The sequence below is a fragment of the Scardinius erythrophthalmus genome, assembly GCF_964197995.2.
Source record: "Scardinius erythrophthalmus genome assembly, chromosome: 11".
NCBI classification, from domain to species: domain Eukaryota; kingdom Metazoa; phylum Chordata; class Actinopteri; order Cypriniformes; family Leuciscidae; genus Scardinius; species Scardinius erythrophthalmus.
This window is the reverse complement of record NC_138231.1, coordinates 32,641,239-32,668,907: the sequence shown is the minus strand read 5'-3', so window position 1 is coordinate 32,668,907 and position 27,669 is coordinate 32,641,239. Positions and strand designations below refer to the sequence as shown.

Sequence of the window (27,669 nt, the reverse complement as noted above, 5' to 3'; positions counted from 1 at the left end):
AAGAACGGCTATTTATTTGGCTTTAGACTGTTACATGAAAATTTTAAAATGAAATGTCATAATTATAATGTTTTGAGAGTTTACCGGTACTTATGTAATTGTTGCATTAGGCTATGAATTAATAATGTTTATTGATAAGATCTAGCTATTTCATGTCTTTTCATTTACAGTAGCATGAACCACGAGTAGTCGAGTAACTCGAGTATTGTTTTGATAAGAAATCGACTAGCAGAAATCAGTAGTCGTGCAACCCCTAGAATACAGCAATCGAACTCGGGTGCGGACCAAACAATCGAACCGAGACCCAGCTGAAGAGGTGGTCTCGGTACGGTTCCAAACGAACTCTGGTACGGTTCGTTTATGGTGTGAACATGAACCGACCCAACTGCAGAAAACTGCGTCTTTTTATTTGACTGCTCTTATGAGGATACTTAACAAAACGGACATTTTGGCATAATGGTGTCTTAAGCGAGCGAGCTAGAGCGCGCGCACGGCAGAGAGAGGGAGCGAGAGACCTTGTGTGTGTGTGTGTGTGTGTGTGTGTGTGTGTGTGTGTGTGTGTGTGTGCGCGCTAGTGTGCCTCACGAAGCGCATGTAACGACCCAAGCAATCAATTGTCAGTGCGGCCGGGCTTTTATCTATTCTATACCATATAGTTTCTTCATATTGCGTTTGTAGAGAATAACACCAAATCAGTAAAATAACTAATATTACATTACGAAATATCTCCATGCTGAGCCTGTTTGTGCACTTCCTGCTTTTCCCTGCTTGAGAATTCCTGTCCAATGAATGGACGACCTTAGCACACGTGTGGTTTTGTTTACACATTTTGGTTCACTTGCAAAAAGAGCAGTGTGAAAGCGAACCGTACCAAACAAAAAAAATCAACATTCTATTTGGTCCGGACCAAAGCAAGTGAACTATCGGACTTTCCTGGTGTGAATACACCCTAAGTAACTTTGTGTGTTTGATTTAAGCTCGAGAATCGTTTTGACTACACTGGTCATTTTGTATAGTTTTGGTTCACAAAAATGTATTATTTTTAAAAAATTCAGCTGTTCAGAAGAACATATTCTCAGTTCTCAATCCTGCTGAACAGTGATACTGAGGTGTTAAAATCCTCTGAACACCTTCAGAATGAGTGTTTTCATATACTTTAAATTACATTTTTTTTTTTTTTTTTTTTTACAAAACGGCCATAGAATGGTTCTTCCTCCTCTCTCCTGTCCTCGTGCTGAAGATAACATGTCCTCTTCAGCCTTATTCAATCAGGAAGTTCACAAACACTGGGCTCGTTCATCAAGATTAATGTCATCACCCCCTCACATAAGTCAGGTTAAAATTCCCTCACTGTGCATCACATTTTTAGCTAATCGCATTTGTCGGCCCGTTCCACTTGACTGTTGACCCTGAGCCCCGATTGGCTATTACCCGCCGAAGCTCTGCAAGGCTGTTGTATGAGATCCATACGAGTCTGTTTTCAGTCAAAATACTTCCTGTAAAGTTTGTTCATTTCACTTGTGCCAGTTGATATCGTCCTTACGAGTGTGTGTCCCGTTCTCTTAGCTAGCGCATAACTCCCAATTCTCTTGATGATTTCTATTTCTCACTCAGCCTCTTTTTCAGTCCTTTCTCTCCAGGCGCGGCTGCTCTTTCTTTTTCTCTCCTTCCACTGCTCCTCTCTCACAGTTGTACCCGCGCATCTGTTTCCCTGCTATCGTTTTACGTTTTTAATATCTTCAACCTCAATCCCGTTTGATCCATTTCTCTTGCTCTTCCTTTCCAGCAACTGGTGGAGTCTCTGGATCGCCTGAAGTCTCAGACCAAGGAGCTGAAGGACGCCCACCAGCAGAGGAAGCTGGCCATGCAGGAGTTCTCCGAGGTGAACGAGCGCATGGTCGAGCTGCGCTCGCAGAAGCAGCGTCTGTCGCGGCAGCTGCGGGACAAGGAGGAGGAGATGGAGGTGGTGATGCAGAAGATCGAGTCCATGCGCCAGGACATCCGCAAAACCGAGAAGGCCCGCAAGGAGGTGAGTAGCATGATTGAAAGGGGGTCATGCACCCTCTCTTGTAATGTTATGACTGTTTTGGGTGTGTTTTCAAAGTAAATAGAGATGAATTGCCAGGGGCTTTCAATCAGGAAATCGTATCCACGCTGCATGTGTCATCCTGGGATTCCGAACCGGTGCCGTCCGGCTCCCGCTGGGTGTTTATTACCCATCGTCATCATGTTAACACCCCGGGGCTGACTGAGGGCACAGATGAAAACAAGGCCTTGGAATGCGCCACATTTTTGAAGTTCATCAGTCACGCTCCAGAGAGAGGCAGGCTCGGCAGCTCCAGATCTCCCTAGACGACAACAGGAATGTCTTCACACCCCTTTCCGCCCCCTCCTGTCCCTGCAGGCCAGCCTCACGGACCCCATGACCTCCTCTGGACCGCAGTGTCTAACTCGAGCCAGATGGGCGACACTGACCGCAGTGCAGGCCCACTGTTGACTGCAGCTGGATTCAGACCCTCCCCCTTTTTATACACTTTTTCTTTCTTTTTTTTAATGTTTCTTTCCTGTCTCTCCTATGCACTAGACTGGAATCGTCTTGGGGAAATTATTCTTTTTTTTTGTGAAGTCTTCATGTCAAGGAAGACTCAAAAGACATATGGTTCCAAGACATTTCAGTGCTTGAATTTCACACGGGGTGTGTGCGTTTGAAATTAGGTCAAGATTGAAGGGTTTATGAGAATGTCTATACGAGTCCTTGTTTTTTGTTTTTTTTCCATATTGATTGTTTTTCGTGTGTGTGTGATAGCTGGAGTCTCAGCTGGAGGATGCGCGTGCCGAAGCCTCTAAGGAGCGTAAGCTGAGAGAGCACAGTGAAGTCTACTCCAAACAACTGGAGAGTGAACTGGAGACACTCAAGGTCAGAGTGCACTCATTCATACACTGCCTCTCTACTGACTTCAGCCAACTTGTGAATCTTTCAATGGGGAATCTCATGGTAACAAAATACTGTTAATAAAGAGTTAAAATGGTATAAATAAAAATAAATTGTGATTTAAAAAAAAAACCTTATTTATTGTAATAATGTTATTTATTATGTACTTCATTTAAAGTAAAATGTGTAGTTTCTGCATCACTATGATCATTGCATAGTTTTGCAAAAATAATGCATTTGTTGATACAGGTTTCCTGAACACTCCCCTTGTCTGCCATTGGTCAGTTTACAGATAGTCCTGCCATAAATTATACTACTTTATCTAAAAAAATAAAATCAAAACTAAAATCTTTTTAAATACAAATGAATCTAGGCATCACAACATTATGTACTGTATGACAAATATATATTAATTTTTCGATTTGCTGGACATTACATGTAACAGTTATTAAATTAGTGTTTTTAAAGATTAACTTTTAAGTGAGCGTAAGATGATAGCAAAGATAATCTAAATGTGAAAATGAAGGAATTATATTGACTGATACTGATCTTTAATATTGTTTAATAACACACAGGCTTATTGTACCACTATATTGTGCATGCTTAATTTTCAGCAAAATATGATATCATCTTCATTTCTTCAGATTTTTGGCTAAAATATGGCATGTTCTTGACAGCTTCTCTGAGATTCGCTATTTTCCTCTTCCATTCATCTGATCTCTATCTACCTCTCTAGTGCCTTTCACCCTGTTAACCTCAAACATCGCCTTACTTTGCCTCCCTTCTTTCTGATCTCTATCTACCTCTCTAGTGCCTTTCACCCTGTTAACCTCAAACATCGCCTTACTTTGCCTCCCTTCTTTCTTTTTTTCCTCCTGCCTTGTGTAGGATATCCTGTGGGGTTATTTTTAGCAGGATGTTCCTGCTATGTTTTATGTTTTTTCCATCTGCTTGAAAGTCAAGCTTTCTCCTTTGCCTCCTTGCTCACTCCTCCTCCTTTGCTTTCCATTGAAATGCTTCTATTTGTATTATGGTATTAGGGATTTAATTAATTATTAATTATTGTCCTGAATTGATTAAAGTCTCAGGATTTTATCTGATTTAGATTGTTTGATTCTTTTTCAGGTGAAGCAGGGAACAGGTCGTTCCTCAAGCCTCAGTTCTGAGACTCAGCAGGAGCTCACCAAGGTGAAGTCAGAGCTGGATAAGAAGGTGTTATTCTATGAGGAGGAGCTGGTGAGACGTGATGCCAGCCACTCTACAGAGCTGAAGAATCTGAGGAAGGAGCTTCATGACTCTGAGGGTCAACATCTGTCCCTGCACAAAGAGCTGCTAGTGCTCAAAGACAAACTGGAAAAGGCCAAGAGAGAACGGTAAGCTGTTCTGTCAACGGTCCGGGTTGCGATTCCCGCGACTGATATTGACCAGGCTGATTATCTGACTGATATTTAACCTTTATGAGGTTATCAGCATTGGCCTAAATCTGAGAGAAACCCATGCACATTGTACTTTGAAGCGGACTCCACATTTTATGTACTTATCCTGTAAATTTACACTTCAGTTCAAACTTTTGAGGTCATTTTTTTTAAATAATAATTTAAAAGAACTAGGGATGCAAATGATCAATTAATTCATTAATCATTAATTGATTGACCTTATCGATCGATTAACGATTAACTGATAAACGGCTATTTTCCTGAGAATGTAAATTTCTCACGGTATCAATAGTGTCTTTAACATAAAAAGCTAAATATTTCTTATTGGCTACTGAATATAAATGCATGTTATATTGCTCAATTGATGTTTTATTGTAACAGTTGGGATAATGGCATTTATGTAGTTTAACAAAATAAATTATCTACAGAAAATTAAAATACATAAAAAATAATTGTGCACTGGCTCACCTGTTGCATGTGAAACATTAAGCAACATAAAATAAATTTTAAATAAAAATCTACATGGGTAGGCTTAGCCTACAATATTAAGCCTACATATAATAATCTATCTGGTAAACTACTTGAATGAAAAACTTGAAACATTAGCATAGCAGCACGTTATCTTTAACATCTCTAACGTAACGTTAGCCTAGCTTCTAGCTGCGTTGCAGTTTGACAAGAGTACAGTTTGACAAAAGCACAATGTTGTGTTTTACACAAATATAAGTAGGCTAAACACTTTGCAGTTTTAATGATGTCCTGTATGAACAAAATGGAGTATGTTTTTATGTTTCCACTGTTCGATCGCGCCCGCGCCTCTCTCTCTCTGACACACACACACACACACACATTCCAGCATTGCGCAATCTTGACATTGCAGCCTGTTCATTATGCTGCGTTCACATAAAAACGCGAATAGAGCATCAAATTCGTGCGTATCGCGTCTAGTTCGACGCTTGAACATTTTGAATCCATTTGCGCGTCCAAAGCGAATAGGACGCGCGTATAAAGCGAGCGTTTAAAGCGAAATAGCACCAAACTGACCACACACTGACCTGTAACGTTAAATCTTTGTCTGGAGCTGAAGTTTTTCATCGACCTTCTCAAAATAAAATGATTAATATAACCCTCCAATGCATAGTTAAGGCCCTTTTGGTGTCTTTGAGATGATAATCTTTCTGTCTCCAAAAATCATCAATTGCCTCCTGTGAAATGTCTCCAACTGTGACAGCTGCCATAGCGCCTGTTACCGAATGTTGACTATTTGTCCGACTGAGTGGAGGGGGCGTGGCTTAGCCATAGGCCAATTAGCCAACAATAATTTAATTTAATCGAGTAAATTCTTGTCGACAATTTATCGATAATCAATTAACCGTTTCCATCCCTAAAAAGAACTGTTTTCTGTTTTAATGTATTTTAAAATGTCATTTATTCCTGTGATGTCAACTAAATTTTCAGCATTTTTGTAAAATCTGTGTAACTTGTCATCAGGATTCATTGATGATTGAAAAGTATTTACTGATCAATTTTGTTCAATTTAATGCATGAATTATTTTACTTGCCCACAAACTTTTGAATTATATATTATATTATATTATATTATATTATATTATATTATATTATATTATATTATATTATATTATATTATATTATATTATCTTATATTATACTATATTATACATGTTGGTTATACAATCATAATGAATGCTCATGCCTTTATTTGGCCATAAAACCAAGCAAAGAGTTTGCATGGAAAGTAGACATTAGCTTTTTAATAATATTCTCCTCATTTAACACATGGTCAAATGCTATTAACTCCTCCCAGGATATAAACCTGGAGCTCTTCATTATCTCAATGCATGCTGAAAGCACATACAACATTGATTTAAATCGAACCAAGTCTGAGATGGGACTTGTGTGGAGCATTTACATGTTGCCCAGTGAAATGAACAATGTTCAAAAACAGTGCACTCCCATTTTATTTTACTGAAAGAACTAAGCACCACCCCATTCACTTTAAATTTAATTAATATTTTTAATTAGGTCAAAACTTTAATATAACAACTTATTTTTAATGCATCACTGTCATCAGCCAAAAACAACTACTCATATTGACCACTAATTCCAGCCCTATTTCTATGTCCACAGGCAAACCGAGATGGACGAGTCCATGGGTGCTCTGAAGGAGAAGTATTTACGTGAATGCAAGATCCTGAGTGATGAAAACCGTAAACTCACAGCAGAAACAGACAGGGTAGGACACCGTATTGCATGTATATCAGGAGTAATATTCAGGACTTGACACTGATCCTGAAATCTCCTCCCCTGTAGCTCTGCACTTTTGTGGACAAGCTGACGGCTCAGAACAGGCAGCTGGAGGATGAGCTCCAGGATCTAGCATCAAAGAAAGAGAGTGTAGCACACTGGGAAGCACAGATCGCTGAGATTATCCAATGGTGAGATAATCTATAATCTATATACAGTGTAATCTATAGAACCATTTGTAGTCCGCAAAAAAAAAATTAGATTTTTGGGATGAACTTTGCACTAAAATGGAAATCTCGGTTTGGTGACGTTGCAGTCAAATGGCCAAATGTGAGACTGTGTGTGTTTTTGTAGGGTGAGCGACGAGAAAGATGCCCGTGGCTACCTTCAGGCTCTGGCCTCCAAGATGACGGAAGAGTTGGAGTCTCTGCGAAGCTCCAGTCTGGGATCCAGAACTCTGGTAAACAGTTAAAAAAGTTCAAATTAATAGAGGGGAGGTTACATTGTGATCTGAGGATAAAACCGATGATTGATTTGAGGAATCGGTGCCGATATCCAGCCTTACTTCTAATCAGGCTTTCACCTCTGAACTTCGTTAAACAGCTGATCTGCTATTATGCTCCATTTTTTAGTTCATAGGGATATATAGGGCATCTGTGATGATAGAGTGAGACTTCTAATTTTGTCAGTGAGTGGAAAGCTCTCTCTAACTCCTTTGAGCCATAGCACAGTAACATTAGATTTGCTTTAAATAGCAAATCTAATGAAAATTGATTGAAGGGAAGTGACATGTTGTAGGTGATAGAGGTCACATTTGATTTAATATCCTTTTCTAAGGAGGTTAAGGATAGACTGTAGGACATTGGCATGATTGGCATGAGTGCCTCCCCCTCTTGTTATTGCCATAGTGGGATCTGCTGATGAGAACTATTGATTTGCAGCCCTGAAGGTTTGGGTTGAAGCCATCGTCCAAAGATGTGGTCAACGTCGCTTATTCTCAAATTTAACTAATTGGCTTAATTACAGGGTTGCTACAGGATATGGTACAAATAGAGTTTGGCAATTGGTGTATGCTGTATGCAAAGTATGCCATAAAATTCCTGTGTTTGGGTCATAGAGCAAAAAAAAAAAAAAAAAAAATAACAGATTGAATTAATTAAAATGCCATGTTGTGGTTTTTCTGATTTTAAATATAATTTCTGTAAAAACAAAATTGACATTTCTTGTTCAAATATGACAACATTACTTCATACCCGCTCAAATCTCTCTTAAGGAATGTAATTAATAGGCTGTTCAGTTTTATATATTATATTATAAATATAAAATACACTACCATTCAAAAGTGTGTGGTCAGTATTTTTTTTTTTTTTTAAGAAATTAAATCTTTTATTCAGCATGGATACATTAAATTGATCAAAAGTGACAGTAAAGACATTTACTAAAGACACTGTTCTTTTGAATTTTCTATTCATCAAAGAATCCTGAAAAAAATTAACGTTGATAATAATAAGAAATGTTTCTTGAGCACAAAATCGTCATATTAGAATGATTTCTGGAGGATTATTTGACACTGAAGACTGGAGTAATGATGCTGAAAATTCAGCTTTGCATCACAGGAATAAATACGTTTTTAAAATATATTAAAAAAGACAAGAACATTTTAAATTGGACAACAAATTTTACAATATTACTTTTTTTTTCTTTTTTTTTTTATCAAATAAATTCAGCTTTGGTGAGCATAAGAGACTGAATTTACTGACCCCAAACTTATGAATGTATGTATGAATGTATACAGTTAAATATTTGTCAATATTATATTAAAAATACATATTTATTATAAAATATTCTATATAGATTTGTTGAGAATGTATTATATTTTTTTGTGTAAACTTTAATTGCTAAATCAGCAAGGCCCTGGAGTAAGCATCCCAACCCAGAGGTCAATGGTGGTACCTCGGGTCACCAAGCGGGTGAGTTTATCAATCAAACCTCCAATCAGTGTGCAGCAGCTCCAAAAAGAAGGCGGAGCACAAGATTGTTATCTTGGCTATTGGCCAATCAATCTGTCATTCATCTGTCTGCTTACTTAATTTGCAAAACTATCACGGTTGTGAATAGCAAACGTATTTACTGCTGAAGTTTCAGAGGGCAGATGAATGGAAATGCTGCATCAGCTCTCCTCATTACCGATCATAATTCACAAAACATGGAAAACATTATGGATAAGCTTGCCTCCATTGTTCTCATGAGGTCAAGTATGTATACCCTTAACCTTCCGCTTGCACGCTATTGTATGACATCAAATCAGTTGCGACAAAAAGCTTGAACAAAAGTGTGAGTGCCACAGCATTATGCCTAATCGTGAGCGTTTTTGAGAGCCGCACTGGAAAATACCAGCAGCTCTAATGTAAAGCTGATGAGTTCGGCCAGGAACACTCCCATGAATGCCCTTCACTGCCTCACTTCCCATCAGCTGTGGGAGCTCGCACATGAGCCGCAGTCACTTCATCTGTTTAATCAATGAAATGGATGTAATCCTCTTCTTTCATTGCAAATATTCAGCTGTCGTGCAGCCGTTCACTGTCTCTTTTTTGTAAACGACTGTCTAGTCACTACATAGGTCATGTAGACAAATGTTGTCTTGCAGCAACACGTGTAAATTATGGAGCCTTGGTGACAGCTGAGATCAATAGCTATTAAACTGTTGGAGATCTAAGATAAGCCCTCGTGAGCCATCAGATTTATGGAAAATGCATCTTAAGGGATTTCATTCGTGTGCTAGAGAGGATTTACGGTATCTATGTCATGTGATGTAGTCTGTTGGGCATGCATTTTTTTCCATGCACGCTGCTTTCATTGTACTATTGAAGGAAAAGCATCTTGTTTTTTGATTGTGTTTTGTGATATTGAATAACTACTTCATTGCACTGCTTCTTGACACTGTAGAAACAATATTTTATGGTCCCTAGCTGTTATAGACAACCCACGAAAGTTCCTAAACAAACACAATATGATCTGTCTTTAAGTAATAACTGCTTGAAATTAAAAACCCAGTAACCAATGAACCAAATGATGTTTTAAAGGCGACAACATCATGAGTCAGTGTGCACATGGTCCTTTTTCTAGTTTCTTTTCAAAACTTGCATCTCCATACCTTGTCAGGATCCATTGTGGAAGGTGCGCCGCAGTCAAAAGTTGGACATGTCTGCCCGTTTGGAGCTGCAGTCGGCCTTGGAAGCTGAAATCCGTGCCAAGCAACTGGTTCAGGATGAGCTGCGCAAGGTTAAAGCTGCCAACATCTCTTTCGAGAGGTCAGTCTTTGATTCTGCTATAATAAGCAGCCTTTTCGTTTATTTAGATACATACATGCATAATAAACACGCTCGCTGTGTGTTGCATGGTATTGGTTCAGTCTTATGTGCATAATACAAATGGGTGAATGTTATTAGTTATCTAGTTCAGGGATTGGCAACCTATTTGCCATCAAGTGTCATTTTCAAGTTACCTAGTTAATCACTGCCACCCTGCTTATATAAATACGCACAAACATATTTCAAATATTAATAATGACTAACACAGAAACAGTGCGGAACCATAAATAATTCTGAAGCAATTTAGCTTTTTTTTATATATATATATATATGTATAATTTTGTCAACATCCTTTAGTTTGTTGGCTTTCAGGTTTAAATTAGACTTTGAAGAACATATTTCCAATGGGCCAATTTACACCTGGTCATTCATGCGTTTTTGCTGATCGGATAGATATCCGTTTTGTTAAAACTGTTCCATTTGCATTTGGCAACATAACATACATGCCATAGTTTGCTGACCCCTTATGTAGCTTTTTGTGATAGCCTTACTTTTTTGACTCCCTCATCTACACACCTACAGCAAACTGAAAGACACAGATGCCAAGAACAGAGAGTTAGAGGAACAGCTTGAGAACATGAAGAAAGAGATGGAGGAGAGCCGCTCACGATCAGACAAAGGTGAAAATTCTGATACACGTTATTACTTCACCCTTAATAGACTTGAGTGTCCTTGAACCATGAGCATATTATGTCACCTTTTGAAGGAACATCTGAAGGGAACCTTTCATAAATGCTGCTGCTGATTGTTAAATTAATGGGTTCTTCTATTGTTTGAAACTAACAATTACTCTCAACAATGGATTCTTCTATTATTTGAAATGAACAAATACTGTTAACAGTGGATTCTTCTATTATTTGAAACTAGAAATTACTCTTAACAAAATGTTTTTTTTTAACTGTAGGCCTGAAACTTCCGGACTTCCAGGACTCCATCTTTGAGTACTTCAATACCTCTCCCCTTGCCCATGACCTGACGTTCAGAGTGAGTGTTTCTGAAAGTATCTGGCCATCTGCTACTGCGTTACATGCCGTAACAAGCTTCCCATTGTTCATTTCATCAACCTAATGAGAGACATCAGAGAGACCTAATAGATTGTTAGATGAGATGACGTCCATAGTAGCCAGACAGAAACACTGGAGTATACATGTTTATGAATGTCTAGCATATGGATACTGATTTTGACATCCCCGATTCACTCAATTGCCCCGTGAAATGATAAGACTGTAGATTCCCATACCTTTAGGCAAAATTTGCCAGTCTGACAATGGAAATTTGTCATTTGTCATTGGTCATTCGCAGTAATGCATTACGATATTGTGTTATTCCCCAAAAAGTAACTAATTCCATTACTTAGTTACTTTTTAGGAAATGTAATGCATTTTGTTACTTACGCTTTACTACTTCTCACCTGGCTGGAGTTACTTGTTTGTTTTTTAATACTACCCCCCCCCCCCTCCAAAAAAAAAATAAAGTTATGTTTTTGGCAATTGTAAAGGCCCTTTCACACCTAAAGTGAAATGAATAAGTCTCAGGCTGAAGGAAATCCAAATTCACGCCTGTACAGTAGAGGGTGCAGCTCAAACAAACCTTTCAGCTGTGCTGCCAATCTGGATCACAGAAGAATAAGACGTAGAAGAAAGTTAGGTTTAACACTCTTACTTCCAAAAAAAAAGAAGAAAGAAAGAAAAACAAATGTGATGTTTATCTAAAGTCATTTTTGCTTATTGGTATGATTGAATTGGATCATCGAAGGCCAGTGGGAAAGACGTTGGTTAAAGTGAGATTAGTACATGATATATTTTTATTATTGCAGGTTTGCGTAATATTCTGAGTTTGCATTTCACTGTTTTTATTCCTTTTGAGGAAAACTGTTTTTGTGAAAGTGAGATGAATAAAATGCAACTACAATAAACCATCATGTTTACAGAAGGCCTCTGTGCCTTACTCCCAATTTCTCTCTACATGGGGACAGGGAAAAGTTACTCAGATTTTGGTGTAAATTTAAAAGTAATGTGTTACTTTATTAGTTACTTAAAGTAATCTGATTGCAAAGCTTGCATTACTTGTAATGCGTAACCCTCAGCTCTTCATGATTTTTTTTGTAAAATGATTGTAGTCAGAGCCGATAGCCTCATGGGCAGCACTTCGACATAAGCACAATTGTGCCGATTCCTGGCTCAAGGTCCTTTGCCAATCTCGTTCCCCTCTCCTGATTGTCTTCAGAAAAGTTTTGATGGCATTTCCTTTTCATTCTACCTCTGTATAATGCCTAAAAAGTGGTGTTTATTAGCACAGGACTGCTTGATGTACAGAGGGAAACCAGTGTAGCCGCTGTATTTCTACTTTGGACCAGATGTCCCATCATGCTTTGATTGCCTAAGTAGAGACAAAGGCAGCTGAGAGTTTTGCAAGACTGATGCCTATCTTTTAGTTAAAAAAAACGCTTCCATATTGAGGATCTGAGAGGAGCCCTATTGTTTCACTTTAAAGTAGGGACCAGGTCTGCCGATGTAGCCAAGCTGCACTTTTAACACTCATTGGATTGTAGGGAAAAGGCCTAAAGTGACAGTAAGTTCATAAAGACAAAAGCTGTTACTTGTCATCTTATTTTTGTCCCCCTCAAAAAAAAGGACTCTGTCTCCTCCTCATCCGCATCTTCTCTGCTTGCATTTTGGGATGAAGTAAGTTTGTTAAACAAAGCTCCTCCCTCTGTGACCTTTAACTTCGGCAGGAGTGATCTGTCAGCAGACAAAGTATCTCAAAAGTTTGCATTATGGTCAAGAAGTTCATACTGTAGTTCCTCTTTTGCTTTGTCAAAATAAAACGGCACTTACTATACTTGCATTAACAATGCCTGACTCCCCATTAAAGGCCAGACATTGACTATACAACTTACATTTAGCCTAACCAGCATGCCCTTCGTCCATTTTGTCTGCTGACTGCATTCCTCTGCCGAATTGCAATCAGACCCTAGATCCAATTCAGCCTAATTGTAGGTGCTAAAGGTTAGAGACTCACAATTAGTATTAACCACCTCCCCATTGCCTTCTAACCTCTTAAACGGCTAATGTGAATAACGTCACCCTTCATTTGTCAAGTCTGCAAATGCACTAAGCCGTTAGTTAACTCTTGGAGCCTGCTAGGACAATAAACATCCATAATTTAGAATGACTAAGGCAACCAGCCGTAAAATGAATCAGATGAAATAAAATGATGAACGATGATTAAATTGTGAGGATGCTTCACAATTATTCATAACTTACCAATATAGGAGGTGATGGTGAGTATGTGCTTGTAAGCTAATTGAATATGACAGTAATTCTCTGAGGAAAAAGTGTGATGTCATTTTAATTGTTTTTTAATTATCCGCCATTTCTTTTTGCATCCTAAAATTCTGCATCACCCTTGACACTGTTGTCTATTTAAATGTTGCATAGATTAGACCATATCAGTATCTTTTGTTTTACAGTGCTTGGTAAGTATTGTTTTTGTGTCATTTTGGGGTTTAATTACATATAATGTCAGTCAAGTATTGTGCTTTAGTGTTTACTAATGGATCTTAAGTTGAATTATAATTGGCATTTATTGAATTATATTGGCGTTTATTAGTGGTGTTTGCTAAGCCTTATTGCTGATAGCTTACACATGAGATTTAATAGATAGAAAGACTTAAACAAACCAAAATCATTATATATATTTATATAATGTATACATTTGAAAGTTTGGCTTCAGTAAGATTTTTCAGTAAAATAGTAATACTTTTATTCAGCCAGTCAGACTTTTTCATTAAAAGATTTCTAAAAGAAAAGATAAAAAAAGCCTTTCTTTTGACCTTTTCTAGTCATCAAAGAATCCTGAAAAAAATGTATCTGTGTCCACAAAAATATTTACAGAACATCTGTTTTCAAACTGTAAATTGTAATAATTGTAATTTTTTATCAAATAAATGGAGCCATGGTGAGCATAAAATACTTTTTGAAAAACATTAACTTGTATATCTAAAATTAATGTAATATTCTATTAATTGGTAAACCATTTGCTTATGATTTTTTTGCTCATGAGTAAGCACATGACTGCTGTGTGATTATTAGTTATGACATAATACATTTCACAAATGTCATCAGTCACGTTGTGGTGATGTTTGCGTGACTTAAATGTGTTAATGTAGCTTTTTGAGGAAATTAAAGGATGTTTTTAAAGCTTTTGACCTCATCTACTGACCATAAAGAAGCCAAGTCAATGGAATAAAAATAACCCCCACCAAATGATTCATACACATTTTGAGCGGTTTCACAAATGTGGTCTTTTCCCTCAGACGAGCTCCATCGGTGATGTGGACGCCACACCCCAGAAGACTGACATTCCCTCTTCCTCCACATCAGTGGCTTCAGAACAGGATGTGAGTGTCCACCTAACACTTCCTATTACATTCTGCCGCTGTCAGACTTCCTGTCTGATACATTGGTCATTGATTGAGTCATTTCCTGAATAGTAATGGATAGGACGAAGCTTGAGAAAAAAAAAAAATGCTGTATGCTTTTATGTGACAAAATAATTTAGAATTATTATTTGTGGAATTGTTGTAATCCTTTAGGAACCAGTCAAGCCTCAAGCGACCACCCCTGCTGCACCTTCTCCAATGTATCAGCCCACTCTCTGTGCGCCAAAGGTAAAACCGCCATAGGATGTGTCTGACTCATCATTAGCCTGTTCCTTTAGGTCTTTATGTTTGTCAGTATATTCCTATTGGTTTCTCAGCCTTCAGCATACGTTCATTGCTCTGACTGTTAATATTTGTTTGTGTCAACAGCCTAAAGCTCATCAGCTGAGCATCAAGACCTTCTCCAGTCCGACCCAGTGCACTCACTGTACCTCACTGATGGTGGGCCAGATCCGACAAGGCTACGCCTGCGAGGGTGAGCTAAGTGTTAGTGATTAAAAAAAAGATCACAGACAGTGTCTTTAAAATGGTGGCTTAGGGAGTTGATAAGGAGTTTTTGAACTAAGATGAAATATTTATATGCAAGTTTCACTTGTCAGTGTAAGAAAGTGATGTGCATGTTTAGTAATTCTCTCTTCCTCACTGCATCTCTTTTAGTATGCTCTTTCATCTGCCACGTGTCTTGTAAAGACAACGCGCCCCAGGTTTGCCCTATTCCTCCAGAGCAGGCCAAGAGGCCTCTGGGTATTGATGTGCAAAGGGGCATTGGCACAGCCTACAAAGGCTTTGTCAGGGTGAGAATGACAATATAGTAACATTTCTGGTCACTTACTATTGACTTTACCTGAACAATTGCATTGAACACATATTTCATACTAAATGCCATCCGGTAGCTTAAATTGCCTTGTGTGTTTACTGCTCTTTCAGATCCCGAAGCCCACTGGAGTGAAGAAGGGATGGCAGAGGGCTTATGCTGTAGTGTGTGACTGTAAACTCTTCCTCTATGAGGTGCCAGAAGGGAAGTCCACTCAGCCTGTTGTGATGGCCAGTCAGGTCCTCGATTTGAGGTTAGGATTAGTCACATTCTTAAATGGCCATGTACTCAACACACAGTCAATGAATAATGTAGTGGTCTGCTACACTACCATTCAAAAGACTACCATTCAAGTCTTATGATCACCAAGGCTGCATTTATTTGATCAAAACTAGAGTAAAATCAATAATATTGTTTAATATTATTGCCATTTAAAATAACTGTTTTCCATTTTAATATATTTTAAAAAGGAATATATTCCTGTGATGGTGAAGCTGAATTTTCAGAAGCTCAGAAGTCACATTATCCTGAGGAAATAATTTTTGTGATACTTTTTTTCCCCCTCTTCAGGATTATTTGATGAATAGAAAGTTCAAAAGAACAGCATTTATTTGAAATGGAGATCTTTTGTAACATTATAAATGCGTTAATGTCCCTTTGATCAATTTAAGACATTAAAAACAGTAAAAAAAAAAAAAAAACATACTGACCCCAAACTTTTTAACAGTAGTGTAAGTAAAGAATACTTTCTGTCATTATCACAAAATAAACCCAGACATGATGACTTGGAAATAACAAATAGTATTTTTCATTTGCGTGTCATTTTCGTTCTTTTCCTCACAGAGACGAGGAGTTCTCTGTAAGCTCTGTTTTGGCATCTGATGTGATCCATGCTAGTCGTAAAGACATTCCCTGCATATTCCGGGTACGCTCTGAAATGTTTCCTGTTCTTTAAATACTCCATTGCTATGTTTGCCTAATCATACATCACGATAATTGTCAATATTTGCCCTGAACTGCGCAGGTATCATCTTCCACTCTGAACTCCCCGATCCGACCGGTGCCTCTGCTGGTGTTAGCTGAGAGTGAGGCAGAGAAGAGGAAGTGGGTGGGCATCCTAGAGGGCCTGCAGAACATCCTGGCCAAGAACCGCCTGAAGAACCGCGTGGTGCATGTCCTGCACGAGGCCTACGACAGCAGCCTGCCTGCCATCAAAACTACACTCTCTGCCGCCATCATGGGCGAGTACAGTGTTTGGGAGGCGGGGATGTTAACCTCTGTGATTGCTATTTATTAGTTAGTCAAACAAATCAATATAATGTACCACTTTCACACATTTTCAGAGGGGGATGAGCATTTCTGAATACTTTTCACATATTTGAATTTGTAAATGTGTGTGTTTATAATCAGTGTATTCCACTGAAATGCCGCTTTTTGTCCATTATCCCTATTAGGCCCAAAGTGATTTTAATCAGCACCTTTTTTGTGAAGTTAACATGAAATGCCTTTCAGAAGTTGTTCCTGTGACATGCTAGAATTTGACAGCATTTCTAATTGTTGCATAACTATAGCACATTACTAATTAATTGAGAGACTACATGGGATATTTGTACTTTAAAATGAATTTGTCATACCAAAGGACCATTTAAAATTAAACTAGAACAGGCAAAAAGAGAAAAGCTTCTCTTTTAAATGTAAACTTTTAAATTCAAATTCCTCTCTGGTTGTGCAAATAAGCATTGAGTTTCATTATTGAATTTAGATTTTTTTATTGTCATTTGTTTTTCTTTTCCTCTGAAAATATAGATATGTCTTCCATTTACATTTGTCCATTTGGACATGTTTCCTTGTAATAGTATTAATATTTTAATAGTAATATCTAGCATTAATATTTTCAGTAATTAAAAATGGCAATTCATAGCCAGAGACCGTTTTACCTGGAAGTAGCTTTATAAACTTGAGGAATGGACTTTTAATAGAGGGACAGATATCTCACAGGTTTCATATCTTCATTTGTGTTTTGAATAAGAACAAAAGTCTTATGGGTTTAGATCAGTAAATGACAACAGAATTTTAATTTCTGGGTGAAGAAACCCTTCTCAAATCTTATCTGTCCTGCTATTGTCTCTACAGATCGAGAACGAATTATTTTGGGGACAGAAGATGGCCTGTTTGTAGTCGAGCTCACCAGAGATAGTATGAGTATTCTGTATTACACAGATTTAGTTCTTATCTTAATTCTTTGCCATTGTTTTCACTTTAACTAATTTCCCATTATCCTTTTTCAGTCATTGTTCGTGCTGCCGACTGTAAAAGGGTCTGCCAGATTGAGCTCATCCCCAAAGAGAAGATGGTGGCCCTGCTTTCTGGCCGTAATCGGCACGTCCATTTATACGCTTGGGCGGCACTAGAGGGTGCAGAGGGTGGTTTCGATACCAAGCTGACCGAAACGAAAGGCTGCCAGGCGATGACTATAGGTACCCTACGCCCCGGTGGGCCAGCGTGTCTCCTAGCAGGCGTGAAGCGCCAGGTCATCTGCTATGAAATCACACGTGCAAAGCCCCATCACCGCAAGCTGTGGGAGGTGCAGGCGCCCGGTATCGCCCAGTGGCTGGGGATTATTCGTGATCGGCTGTGCGTGGGTTACCCATCAGGCTTTGCTCTGCTGGCCATGCAGGGGGAGTCGTCACCGGTGAGTCTGGTCGGCCCGGCAGATCCCTCGCTAGCCTTTTTGGCCCAGCAGCCCCTGGACGCTCTGCACGCCATGGAGGTGGGGGCAAATGAACTGCTGCTGTGCTTTAGTCAGCTGGGAGTGTACGTGGATGCGACAGGACGACGCTCTCGAACACAGGAGCTGATGTGGCCTTCCACACCACTTGCCTGCAGTAAGTGTTTTTAAAGAGCTTGTGTGGGAAGGAAGAAATAATTGTTGAAAGTTTCTAAGCAACAGTGTTTGTTTTCATGTTTTCAGCCCTCCTGAAATTCCAGTGTTTTTCATGTGTAGACTTGGAGGAAGGGAGGAGTAGGAAAGAACAGAGGAGAGACAGCAAAGCAGGGAGGAGGTAGAAAAGACAAAGAAGAATGTGTGGCTTAAAAGAGAAATAAATGAACAGACAGGAGCTGGTTTCATTATTAAAAAAAAAAAAAAAATCTCAAATAGTTTATTTTAATAATAAGCTTATGAGTTAAATGACCGGTAGCAATCAAATGATTTTTGTCTATACCAATTTCATGTTATGACCAATAATTGACAGATATTAAAATTCGATATTAAAAAAGTAAATAAAAAAGCACTATAACTAAAATCAATCATTTTGAATGAACCAGTACATTTAGCCATCACTACATTATGTACAGTATGAAAATTCAAAAGTAGGCAAACGCTGACAATCCTCATTAAGGGAATTAGTGCAAAGAAGAAAGTTCTTCTCGAGAACTTTGATATCATGCTGTAAAGTAAGAGGCGGCCATTGGAAAGCTGTGGCCAACTCCGTTCAGGGATGTGAGTGGGGGGGAAATGGGCAGCAGTAAACGGAAAGAAGCAGAATGGTCAAGGGAGCAGATAAGGGCAATGTTGTTGTATGTGCCTAGTATTATACAATGTTGCAACGCTTAGTATATAAAAATCCAATCAATCCATTAAAGTATGAGGTTATCCGGTTAACAGTTTACAATAAGGTTCATTAGTTAACATTATTTAACTACCTTATTTAACATGAACTAAGAATGAACAATACTTCTTCAGCATTTATTAATCTTAGTTAATATTAACTTCAACATTTACTAATATTATTAAAATCAAAGGCTGTATTTGTTAACATTAGTTAATGCACCGTGGCATGAACTAACATGCAAACAATGAACATCTGTATTTAACTAACATTAACAAAGATTAATAAATACTGTAACAAATGTGTTGCTCATTGTTAGTTCAGTGTTAGTTAATACATCAACTAATGAAACTTATTGTAAAGTGTTACTGGTTATCCTTAAGTTATTTACAATTCTTTTTTTCTTAGGAATGATGTTAAGTAAAAAAGATCAAATCATTAATAAATCTTTTAGACACAACTTGTCCTTCCACTTTTTTCTGAAGTCAGACAATAAGAAGAAAATGGTACTTAAGAGTATTTTGAGAATCAGGCCCCAGATGTTTCAGCCAGTATAGTGAGCCACAGAACTCTCCGGCCAATGACCCAGTTTCACTGCATGTCAGGCAATCCTTTGAGAATGGCATTATGAATGATTTGCCTAGGCCAGGGATGGGCAACTTCGGTCCTGGAGGGCCACTGTCCTACAGAGTTTAGCTTCAACCCTAATCAAACACACCTGAACAAGCTAATCAAGGTCCTCAGGATTACTAGAAAATTACAGGCAGGTGATTTTTTTTCAGGGTTGGAGCTAAACTCTGTAGGACAGTGGCCCTCCAGGACCGAAGTTGCCCATCCCTGGCCTAGGCATTCTTCTGACCATGTGCATGAGTTCTCAAACCCATATTCATTATTTTCAGGCTCAAACTCGAACTACCTGACGGTGTACAGCGATTATGGTGTAGATGTGTTTGACGTCCACACCACAGAATGGGTCCAGACCATCTCATTAAGAAGGGTGAGTGGAGTATCCTAATTTTACGGTTTGTGAAAGCAGCGTTTAATATAATTAATATTTATGAGATAAACTGATCTGACTTTAAAATGTATGTCTAGATTCGGCCCCTGAATGTGGAGGGCAGTCTGAACCTGTTGGGCTCTGAGCAGCCCCACCTCATCTACTTCAGCAACAACTCCTCAGGTCTGATGTCAACACACATCTCCCACACACTGAACCTTGCGTCTGCCTCGAATTTCTTTCCCTGCTTAATGTAGCAAGAGTCTCTGATCACAATAGTCCACCTGTGAAGATATGAGTCTTCCACAGTGATGTCAATCACTCCCACCTACACAGACACAGACGCACGCGTATATAAATACTAGCAAGCCCACACATGCTTAGAGCTCAGTAGTGGTGGAGATTTTGATTCATCTCAGTAACTTGAGTCTTTTGAATCGGTTCACTAGAATGATTTGTTCACCGTTTCGGTCAGTGGCCCTTTCTGCCGATTGAGTTGAACGTTATGAATCATTGAATGTGTGTTATGAGTCACTGAATTATTCACTCAACTAATTTGTTAAAAACATTAATCTATTAAGAGACTTTTTAAAAGGGGTTTTAAACATCATAAGATGTCTTTAGTTAGATGTCTTGTTCAGTGCTGTTCTGAGTCTAATTCAGACTTGAAGCTTAGTAAGGGGACTAATTTGTTCAGTACAGTTAACCACTGAAATATTTCTTCACATCACATCCCTCTTGAATGCTCTTGACTCTTTCAATAGTCATACTTTGAAATCTCTTCTTTGCAAAGCACACGTTTTCCTGCCTTCAATGAAAAAGATTTGATTTTGTTCATTTACAAATTTGTTCAAAAACACTGAATGAGTGTATAAAAGTAAAGAGAATGTTCATTTACAAGATTTGTTTAAGAAAACTGATTATGAGTCACTACATTAAAGTGAAAGAAAACTGTTTGTTCACTTACAAGATTTGTTCAAAAACACGGATTATGAGTCACTACATAGAAGTGAATGGGAACGATTTGTTCATTTACAAGATTTGTTCAAAAACTGATTCGTAAGAAACGCTGCTCCATAAGAGCAGCCCAGGTAATAAAATGTACGGCTCCACCCTTTGTGGTGCCTTTTACGATTCACTCCCTACCCACTCTGGCAGATTGCCCTCTTGATAAAGACGCTTTTGTTTGGTAAACTAAAATGACCTCATTTGTCACACCTCCTAGGCTCACTGCCAACAAGTTCCACAGTGCATTGAGAAACAGTGGAACGGAGCTCAGAAACCTAGGACTGCTATATTTTTGCAACCATAACCATTTTTTTAAACCTCATTCACACTGTTTCCACAGATGGCTGTGACCTAGCCATCCCCGAGACCTCAGACAGCAGCAAGAAGCTGATGGTGAGGACACGCAGCAAGAGGAAGTTCCTTTTTAAAGTTCCTGAGGAGGAGCGGCTGCAACAGAGGAGGTACGGTGGCTTCAGGTGTACATTTCACACTGCCGCACTCCTGCATTTCTCCTAATCCGTGTGACGTTGTTTTCTTTTCGTTATATAGAGAGATGCTGAGGGATCCTGAAATGAGATCCAAGCTGATCTCAAACCCCACCAACTTCAACCATGTTGCTCACATGGGCCCAGGCGACGGCATGCAGGTCCTCATGGATCTGCCTCTGGTAATAAACATACCTGGTGCTAAAAGCTTAGGGAATTGCTCGGAAATACACAGATGCCATTGTCAAATCTGCATGGGGCGACCCATCAGCTGAAGAGTTTTTGAAATCTTCATCCTGCAAATACCAGAGTCAACAATGTGCCCTTGAGTTAAGGCAGTGTCTTTCTAAACTCTGCTGCCTGAGTGTCCTCCCCACTCTTCAGGTGTTTCTCTAATCTGACACATCTAATTCAGGTCATGGAGCCGCTGCTAATGAGCCAGTTACTTGAATCAGTTGCGTTAGCTAGAGGATTCAAAATGCGCAGCGCTATGGGGTCCCCGGGCACAAAATTAAGAAACACTGTTCTAATTAGGGCAGGAGGAATCCTAGAACCACCTTTTATTTAGACCATTTTCATTTTTATTCATACCATGGAACAGAACATATCACTTTTTTTTTTTTTTTTTTTTCATTCCGTCGCAATAACACCGCTAATTAATCTACAGCACGCCACAAAACTTACAGCACAGCCATTGCAGTCTGATTACTGATTCTGAACAAATTATTCTTACGAGTCGCTCTTGTTAGTGAATCAAAAACATGCAGTGTGTCCAGATTAGTCCAAACGATTCCCGAGCAAATGACTCTAATCAGACAGTTTTTTGGGGTTTTTTTGTGAAACGCTTGTTACAATTGAGACATGAATCAGTCTGCTTACTAACTGGTTGAGTTACAGTATGTAGATAAAGATATACATAATATTGTACTTTGTAGTTAAAATTGAATGGATCATTTATTATGTTTAGTGTGTGTATATGTATAGATTTAACATTATTTAGTTATTGTATTATTAATTAAGGCCAATCAGTAGACCGCAGTCATGCCACCTCTGAAATACTTATATTCAGAATGATCTCAGCTTACGGTTTCCAGGAAAACTGATTATGCAGTTGATTCACTATAATTTTTTTTTTTTTTTTGATGGCCTCCTAAATGAGAGAACTAGGTAAAGTTCGTTTAATAAATGAGTCTCTGCCAGTCAAATTGAGTCTTGAATGCTCTTCAGTGGTGGAGGTTTGTACAGTTGGGTTTGTGATAATTTACAGAAGTGCAGTTTGGACACACCATTGACTTCTAGGGTTTTATTACTCATCCTAACATCCTTTTCTTTCATTTTACTGCACAGCGCCAAAATCTTTCCCTTCTCTCTGCATGTTTCTTCTTCAAAGCCAGCCAGCCCCACTCTTCCACCCTCACACCCTTTTCTCTGTCTCTCTTTCCTGTTCATGTCTCTCGTTCTGTTTTCGCTCTGGTCGTGGATTCGCTCTGTCCTCTGGTTGCCGTGGCAGCAGCAGAGCGAGACTCCCTCCCCCTCATCCTCTCGCCACCATGCCCTGATCTCCCCTCCGATCAACTTTGAGCACGTCTATCACATGAGTCCCGTATCTGCCGGGCTCTATCTGCAGAAAGAGCCTTCTTCCCAGCAGAGCCTACTTCAGTTCTCCTCTTCCTCCTCCTCTCCTTCCACATCCTCCCTAGGAAGGGTAGGCTAGCAACACCCCTCCCCACCCCACTTCCTCTTCCTCCCAATTCCCCATCCCTCCCCCACCACACCCTCCAGGCCCTGGACTTCCTTTCCTCCCTCTTCTCCTGTGTTATACCATCCCTGTCCTGCTGAACTCTGTTTTTTTGGGTAGTGAAAATGTTTCAAATGAGCCATTTCAGGAGGTTAATAAAACTTAACACTTCATATTTTCACACTGATTTTAAATAAAAAAATATCTAAAATCGATCATTCTAATTATGTTTGTGTGTGCTATTAGCTTATGTCAAACTTATTGATGTAAACTAGCGGATGCACTCTCAAGATGCACACCAGTAATGTTTTTTTCTAAGGCACGATTATAAAAGCTACTAATTGAACTAAGTCCTAATCCTGGCTTAATCTAAGCCCTGTCTGTGAAACCAGGCCTAAGTCCAAGTAAAATTGTTTCCAAATTAGGGCTGTTTTCAGTACATGATTCTTGTGGGTAAAATAATTCACGGTAACAATATTGCGGTCATTGACAAAACTGATATATTGCGACAGCCCATGATTTTGAATAATGCCTTTGATTGAGGTTAACTTATAATTAACAAAATATTCCTTTGACGAAAGACAAAAAAACTAAAGTTAAAGTACTAAAAATAGTCTTCTAGTTTTAAAAGAAAGAAAAAAGAGTGATTACATACAGTAGCTCTTACTGTGGCCTACTCTGTCTGACTTCTTGTACCTCTGCTACAGAGTGTGATGCCCTCTTCTCAGGACGACCTGTCTAAAGACAAGCCACGGCCTCTGTCCAGCATCTCACGGCAACAGAGGAGTAAGACCCACATCACCCGCACTGCCTCAGGTGGGTGCCATTCCTTAAAAACACACTGACTAGCACAGGCAAGATGACACACACCGGCTTACCCTTCTAAATGCTTGAAATGTGTACTTTGTTTAAAGGTGGAGGAGATTTTGGAGGAGCAGGGTCATCTCGCAGTATTTCTGATCAAGATCAAGACTATGACAGAGAGGTACGAATTTAATGACTTCCCCAGTGTTGTCAAATATGGATTTATTTCACTCGCTGCTTGAGGTGACATGATGGATGGTTAGAGGAGCTTTCGGCTACTGAGCGAGTTTTCTTGTGTCCTAATTTAGTGGTCCGTAATAACTGCCCCAGTTTTCGCTGTAAACCAGTGTTATTTTAGTAGTATTTATGCACTATTTTCAATATTTTGAATTGAAAATAGTTCTTTATAATATTATCAATATTATTTTCAATACTTTAGTTTTTTTTTTATATTTTTCAGTCTTCATTTTGATATAAGATTTAGTAAATTGGTTGTGCTTTTAGGGGTGTAACAATACAAAAATGCAACAATATGTATCGTGGATAGTGACCATATGTATCATTGATAGCTCACCCAAAATAAAAATTACTGTGTGAGGAAAAAAAAATCACGTTTTCAGAGTTTTAGTGTCAGTACTATATTAAACTACTAGGCCTATATACTGTATAATGTTGAAATATAATGTATAATAATGCAATAGGGGAATAATTGTGTAAAAAGTGGCCTACTTTATTTTAAATGTCTAGTCAGTGACAGAGTGCAAGCATATGCGTCTAAAATAGTGTATTTTTAGCTTCAGAATCATGAATATTTCCAGTGTCAACATTGTCCTGTGCATTGGGTTACCAACACCAAGTCCAAGCCTATTCATTTACACCCACAATGTAATATCAAATTTAGCATTTTAATCAACAGTACATTTTTTTTTTTTGTTAACCTTTTATCATGTCTTGGAGTATCGCAATAATATCGTATCGTGAGTATTGTGATGTGTATCTAATCGTGACATGAAGGTATCGTTACACCCCTAACTTAGTTTTTTTTTTTTTTTTTTTTTTTTTTAGCTTTCATTTATTTTCAGTATTATTTTAGTAATCATAATACTTAATTCAAGTTTACTTTCATTTTAAAGTTGTTTAATCTTTATTTATTTTTTTATTTGAGCTGTATTCAATTTTTTTTATAGTTTTAGTTTTAGGTAACAATAGCAACACTACTGTAATAACCCACCCAGGTATTTTATACTTTGCAAGAATTTGAAAACTAACTAGTTAACAAGAAACTGATCTCCTAATCTTGTTTTTTTCCTTGTTTTCTTCTTTATCCTTGTTGTAGCCCGACTCTGACTCGACCAAACATTCCACCCCCTCCAACAGCTCCAACCCCAGCAGCCCCCCGAGCCCCAACTCTCCCCACCGCAGTCAGCTCACTCTGGACAGCCTGGATCAATCACTGGATGGCTGAAAAAGGACAACTCCCTCTTTTTCACCCTGCACACACCCCCAACCCCCCCCCACTATCAATCCGCTCTGCTAGGACTCACTAAAAAGTGCCAAGACTCTTCCAAGTCACCTGCTCACTCAACACAAGGGCCAAAGGTTTACCCTAAATCCTGCTGCTGGGTAGACGCATCAATCGCCACAAGTGGAAGGTGTTGGGTTTGTGCTGGCAGGCTTAGACGAAACACCTGAGCGTGTCAGAGCCACCGAGAAAAAAAAAAAAAAGATACAATATTAAAGCCTGCCCCCTGGTGGAAATGTCATGGTATTACACTAACTGGGTCAGATTAGCAGTATAATGGACTTTTATTTTATTTTAAATCTTAATTGCAATTTTTTACTTTAGTAAATGAAAATGCATTACATCTGCTGTGTCAGAATTGCTTCTGGATTCGTAGCTTCCCTTCAGAAAGAGACTTCTTATGCTGTTTTTAAATGTATATTATCAGGAACACTCATCAAGGGGGCCGAAGAGAGGAGCGTATCAGGAAGAAAGGAGCCGAGGATGATATAGGACTGTGACTTTCTTGTATAACCCAATTGGACCCATAACATGATTCGCCACAGACCCGTGAAACGTCTCGCCTCATCTCATATGAGCAATAGATCGGTGACAGAGACTTTAGGGTTCAAAGCTAAACCAGAGGGCACTTTTATTGTCATATAATTCCTCTTTCTCTCTCTCTCTCTCTCTCTCTCTCTCTCCAGTTCTTCATTTAAACCAGCCTTTATAATATTCATGTTTTAACTTAGATGTTTCCCACAAAGATATCTAATTCAGCTTATCACCCGGAGAAAAAAGAAAGCAACAAAAATGAAGACTTTACATATAGATAAGTGTTTTAATAAGAATACAAAAGAGAACGGCACACAGCTTCAACTATTCATAGGATTTCAGTAGTTCATCTTAAGCTGCTACTGCTGCTTTGTGTGCTCTATTTAAAAATAAAAGTACAAAAATATATATGTGATAAGGTTATCTCACCATAGCCATGCTCTGATTCTGGTTTATGATGTTTGACACATGCGAGCAGCCATGTGGGACCGTCACTGTTAAAGACTCCTATCGGAACGCTGATACGAGTTTGTGTGTTGACATGCTTGAGATCCGCATGCATGGCCGGCATATCCATTATCACTCAAGTGTGCCTTCAGTGCCAACTTCCGTTTCAGTAATAAACTGTCTGCTAAAGCATTTTAGTGGTTTTGACGAGGCTGACGGTAATGTATTATGTTGTCCCCCACCCTTCTGAAATACTGTAAAACACTTGCACATTTTTTTAGTCCAAGGAAATAATTTTGTGTGAATGGTTTTACCTGTACCTCCTTCCCCTCCCATACTTCACTTGTCCGCTTCATCAGATGGAAGTTTATCCTCAGAACACTACTGCTTTTACTTCAAAAGAAAGAAAAAAAAAGAATCACAGGTTGAAATCTTTGTAATTATTGACTTGTTAGCCACATAAATTTGAACGAACAATAAAAGAGGACCTGTTGTGCTTTTTTTTGTTGAATTTCAATCTTTCGTAGCTAGGATAAAATTATTCTTTGGTCATTATAAGTCAAAGTTACACGTCTTGTTTGACGAATTGCTGAATATACTACACTTGAGGGTAAATGCCAGTGTTTTTGAGATTTGACAGTGTTTTTTTTATGTGCATCGAGTAAGCAGTTTGGACGGCGTTGACAACACATTTACCAGACAGCTTTTTGCCTAACCAAGAAGTTTTTGAACAGTTTCTCTTCTAAATTTAAGCAGTTTGTGTTAGATAATTAAGAGAATGATTAAGAGTAACTGATGAATCCACATAGGGAAATTACATTTTTTGTCTTGATGGGTTCAAAACTGCTTGCTGCTGGCTGATTATTCTGTAACCAATATCACATTCTTATTGGTCAAAAACTGTAGTATGATAGTATCGACTATTTTATACATTATGTACATTAATTGCAATTACAAAATCCTTAGGATGGCACTGGACTTCTATAGTAAATTAATGACATATACAATGCACTACTTTATTCTTTATTAATCTCCTTTTCTTTTGATAGCCGGAAGTAGATGGCACAGAATATTTCACAAAATATATGGATTCAGATTTAATGTGGTTAGTGGCTGAAGTTTGATTGGCTCCTGGGCTGGCAGACCAGATTTTTTGAAGTAATACATTATTAAATATGGAAAATATGGAAGGACGTCCCCTAACGAATATGCACACCAATTTTCAACCAACGATTATACGAGAATACAGATATTTTCTGCT

At 38.5% G+C, this 27,669-nt stretch overlaps 1 protein-coding gene across 3 annotated transcripts in view; it reads left to right on the top strand.

The window, feature by feature from the left end:
- cdc42bpb (CDC42 binding protein kinase beta (DMPK-like)) overlaps nucleotides 1–25,418 on the top strand; it is a 77,247-nt gene extending 51,829 nt beyond the window's left edge. The window contains exons 12-37 of one of the 3 annotated variants that reach the window (XM_081379136.1): nucleotides 1,787–2,029; nucleotides 2,807–2,917; nucleotides 4,058–4,305; nucleotides 6,517–6,622; nucleotides 6,700–6,824; nucleotides 6,988–7,093; nucleotides 9,796–9,944; nucleotides 10,527–10,624; nucleotides 10,909–10,988; nucleotides 14,323–14,406; nucleotides 14,602–14,676; nucleotides 14,818–14,923; nucleotides 15,106–15,242; nucleotides 15,376–15,515; nucleotides 16,106–16,187; nucleotides 16,287–16,503; nucleotides 17,396–17,458; nucleotides 17,551–18,147; nucleotides 19,773–19,870; nucleotides 19,969–20,053; nucleotides 21,219–21,339; nucleotides 21,428–21,545; nucleotides 22,877–23,068; nucleotides 23,809–23,917; nucleotides 24,016–24,086; nucleotides 25,242–25,418. In XM_081379136.1, coding sequence (XP_081235262.1) covers nucleotides 1,787–2,029; nucleotides 2,807–2,917; nucleotides 4,058–4,305; nucleotides 6,517–6,622; nucleotides 6,700–6,824; nucleotides 6,988–7,093; nucleotides 9,796–9,944; nucleotides 10,527–10,624; nucleotides 10,909–10,988; nucleotides 14,323–14,406; nucleotides 14,602–14,676; nucleotides 14,818–14,923; nucleotides 15,106–15,242; nucleotides 15,376–15,515; nucleotides 16,106–16,187; nucleotides 16,287–16,503; nucleotides 17,396–17,458; nucleotides 17,551–18,147; nucleotides 19,773–19,870; nucleotides 19,969–20,053; nucleotides 21,219–21,339; nucleotides 21,428–21,545; nucleotides 22,877–23,068; nucleotides 23,809–23,917; nucleotides 24,016–24,086; nucleotides 25,242–25,370 — 3,690 coding nt within the window. In that variant the 3' untranslated portion in view covers nucleotides 25,371–25,418. Of the gene's footprint in view, nucleotides 1–1,786; nucleotides 2,030–2,806; nucleotides 2,918–4,057; nucleotides 4,306–6,516; nucleotides 6,623–6,699; nucleotides 6,825–6,987; nucleotides 7,094–9,795; nucleotides 9,945–10,526; nucleotides 10,625–10,908; nucleotides 10,989–14,322; nucleotides 14,407–14,601; nucleotides 14,677–14,817; nucleotides 14,924–15,105; nucleotides 15,243–15,375; nucleotides 15,516–16,105; nucleotides 16,188–16,286; nucleotides 16,504–17,395; nucleotides 17,459–17,550; nucleotides 18,148–19,772; nucleotides 19,871–19,968; nucleotides 20,054–21,218; nucleotides 21,340–21,427; nucleotides 21,546–22,873; nucleotides 23,069–23,808; nucleotides 23,918–24,015; nucleotides 24,087–25,241 lie in introns of all 3 variants that reach the window. The other 2 variants (XM_081379135.1, XM_081379137.1) reach the window with 2 other exon arrangements.
- The last annotated feature ends 2,251 nt before the right edge of the window (nucleotides 25,419–27,669 follow it).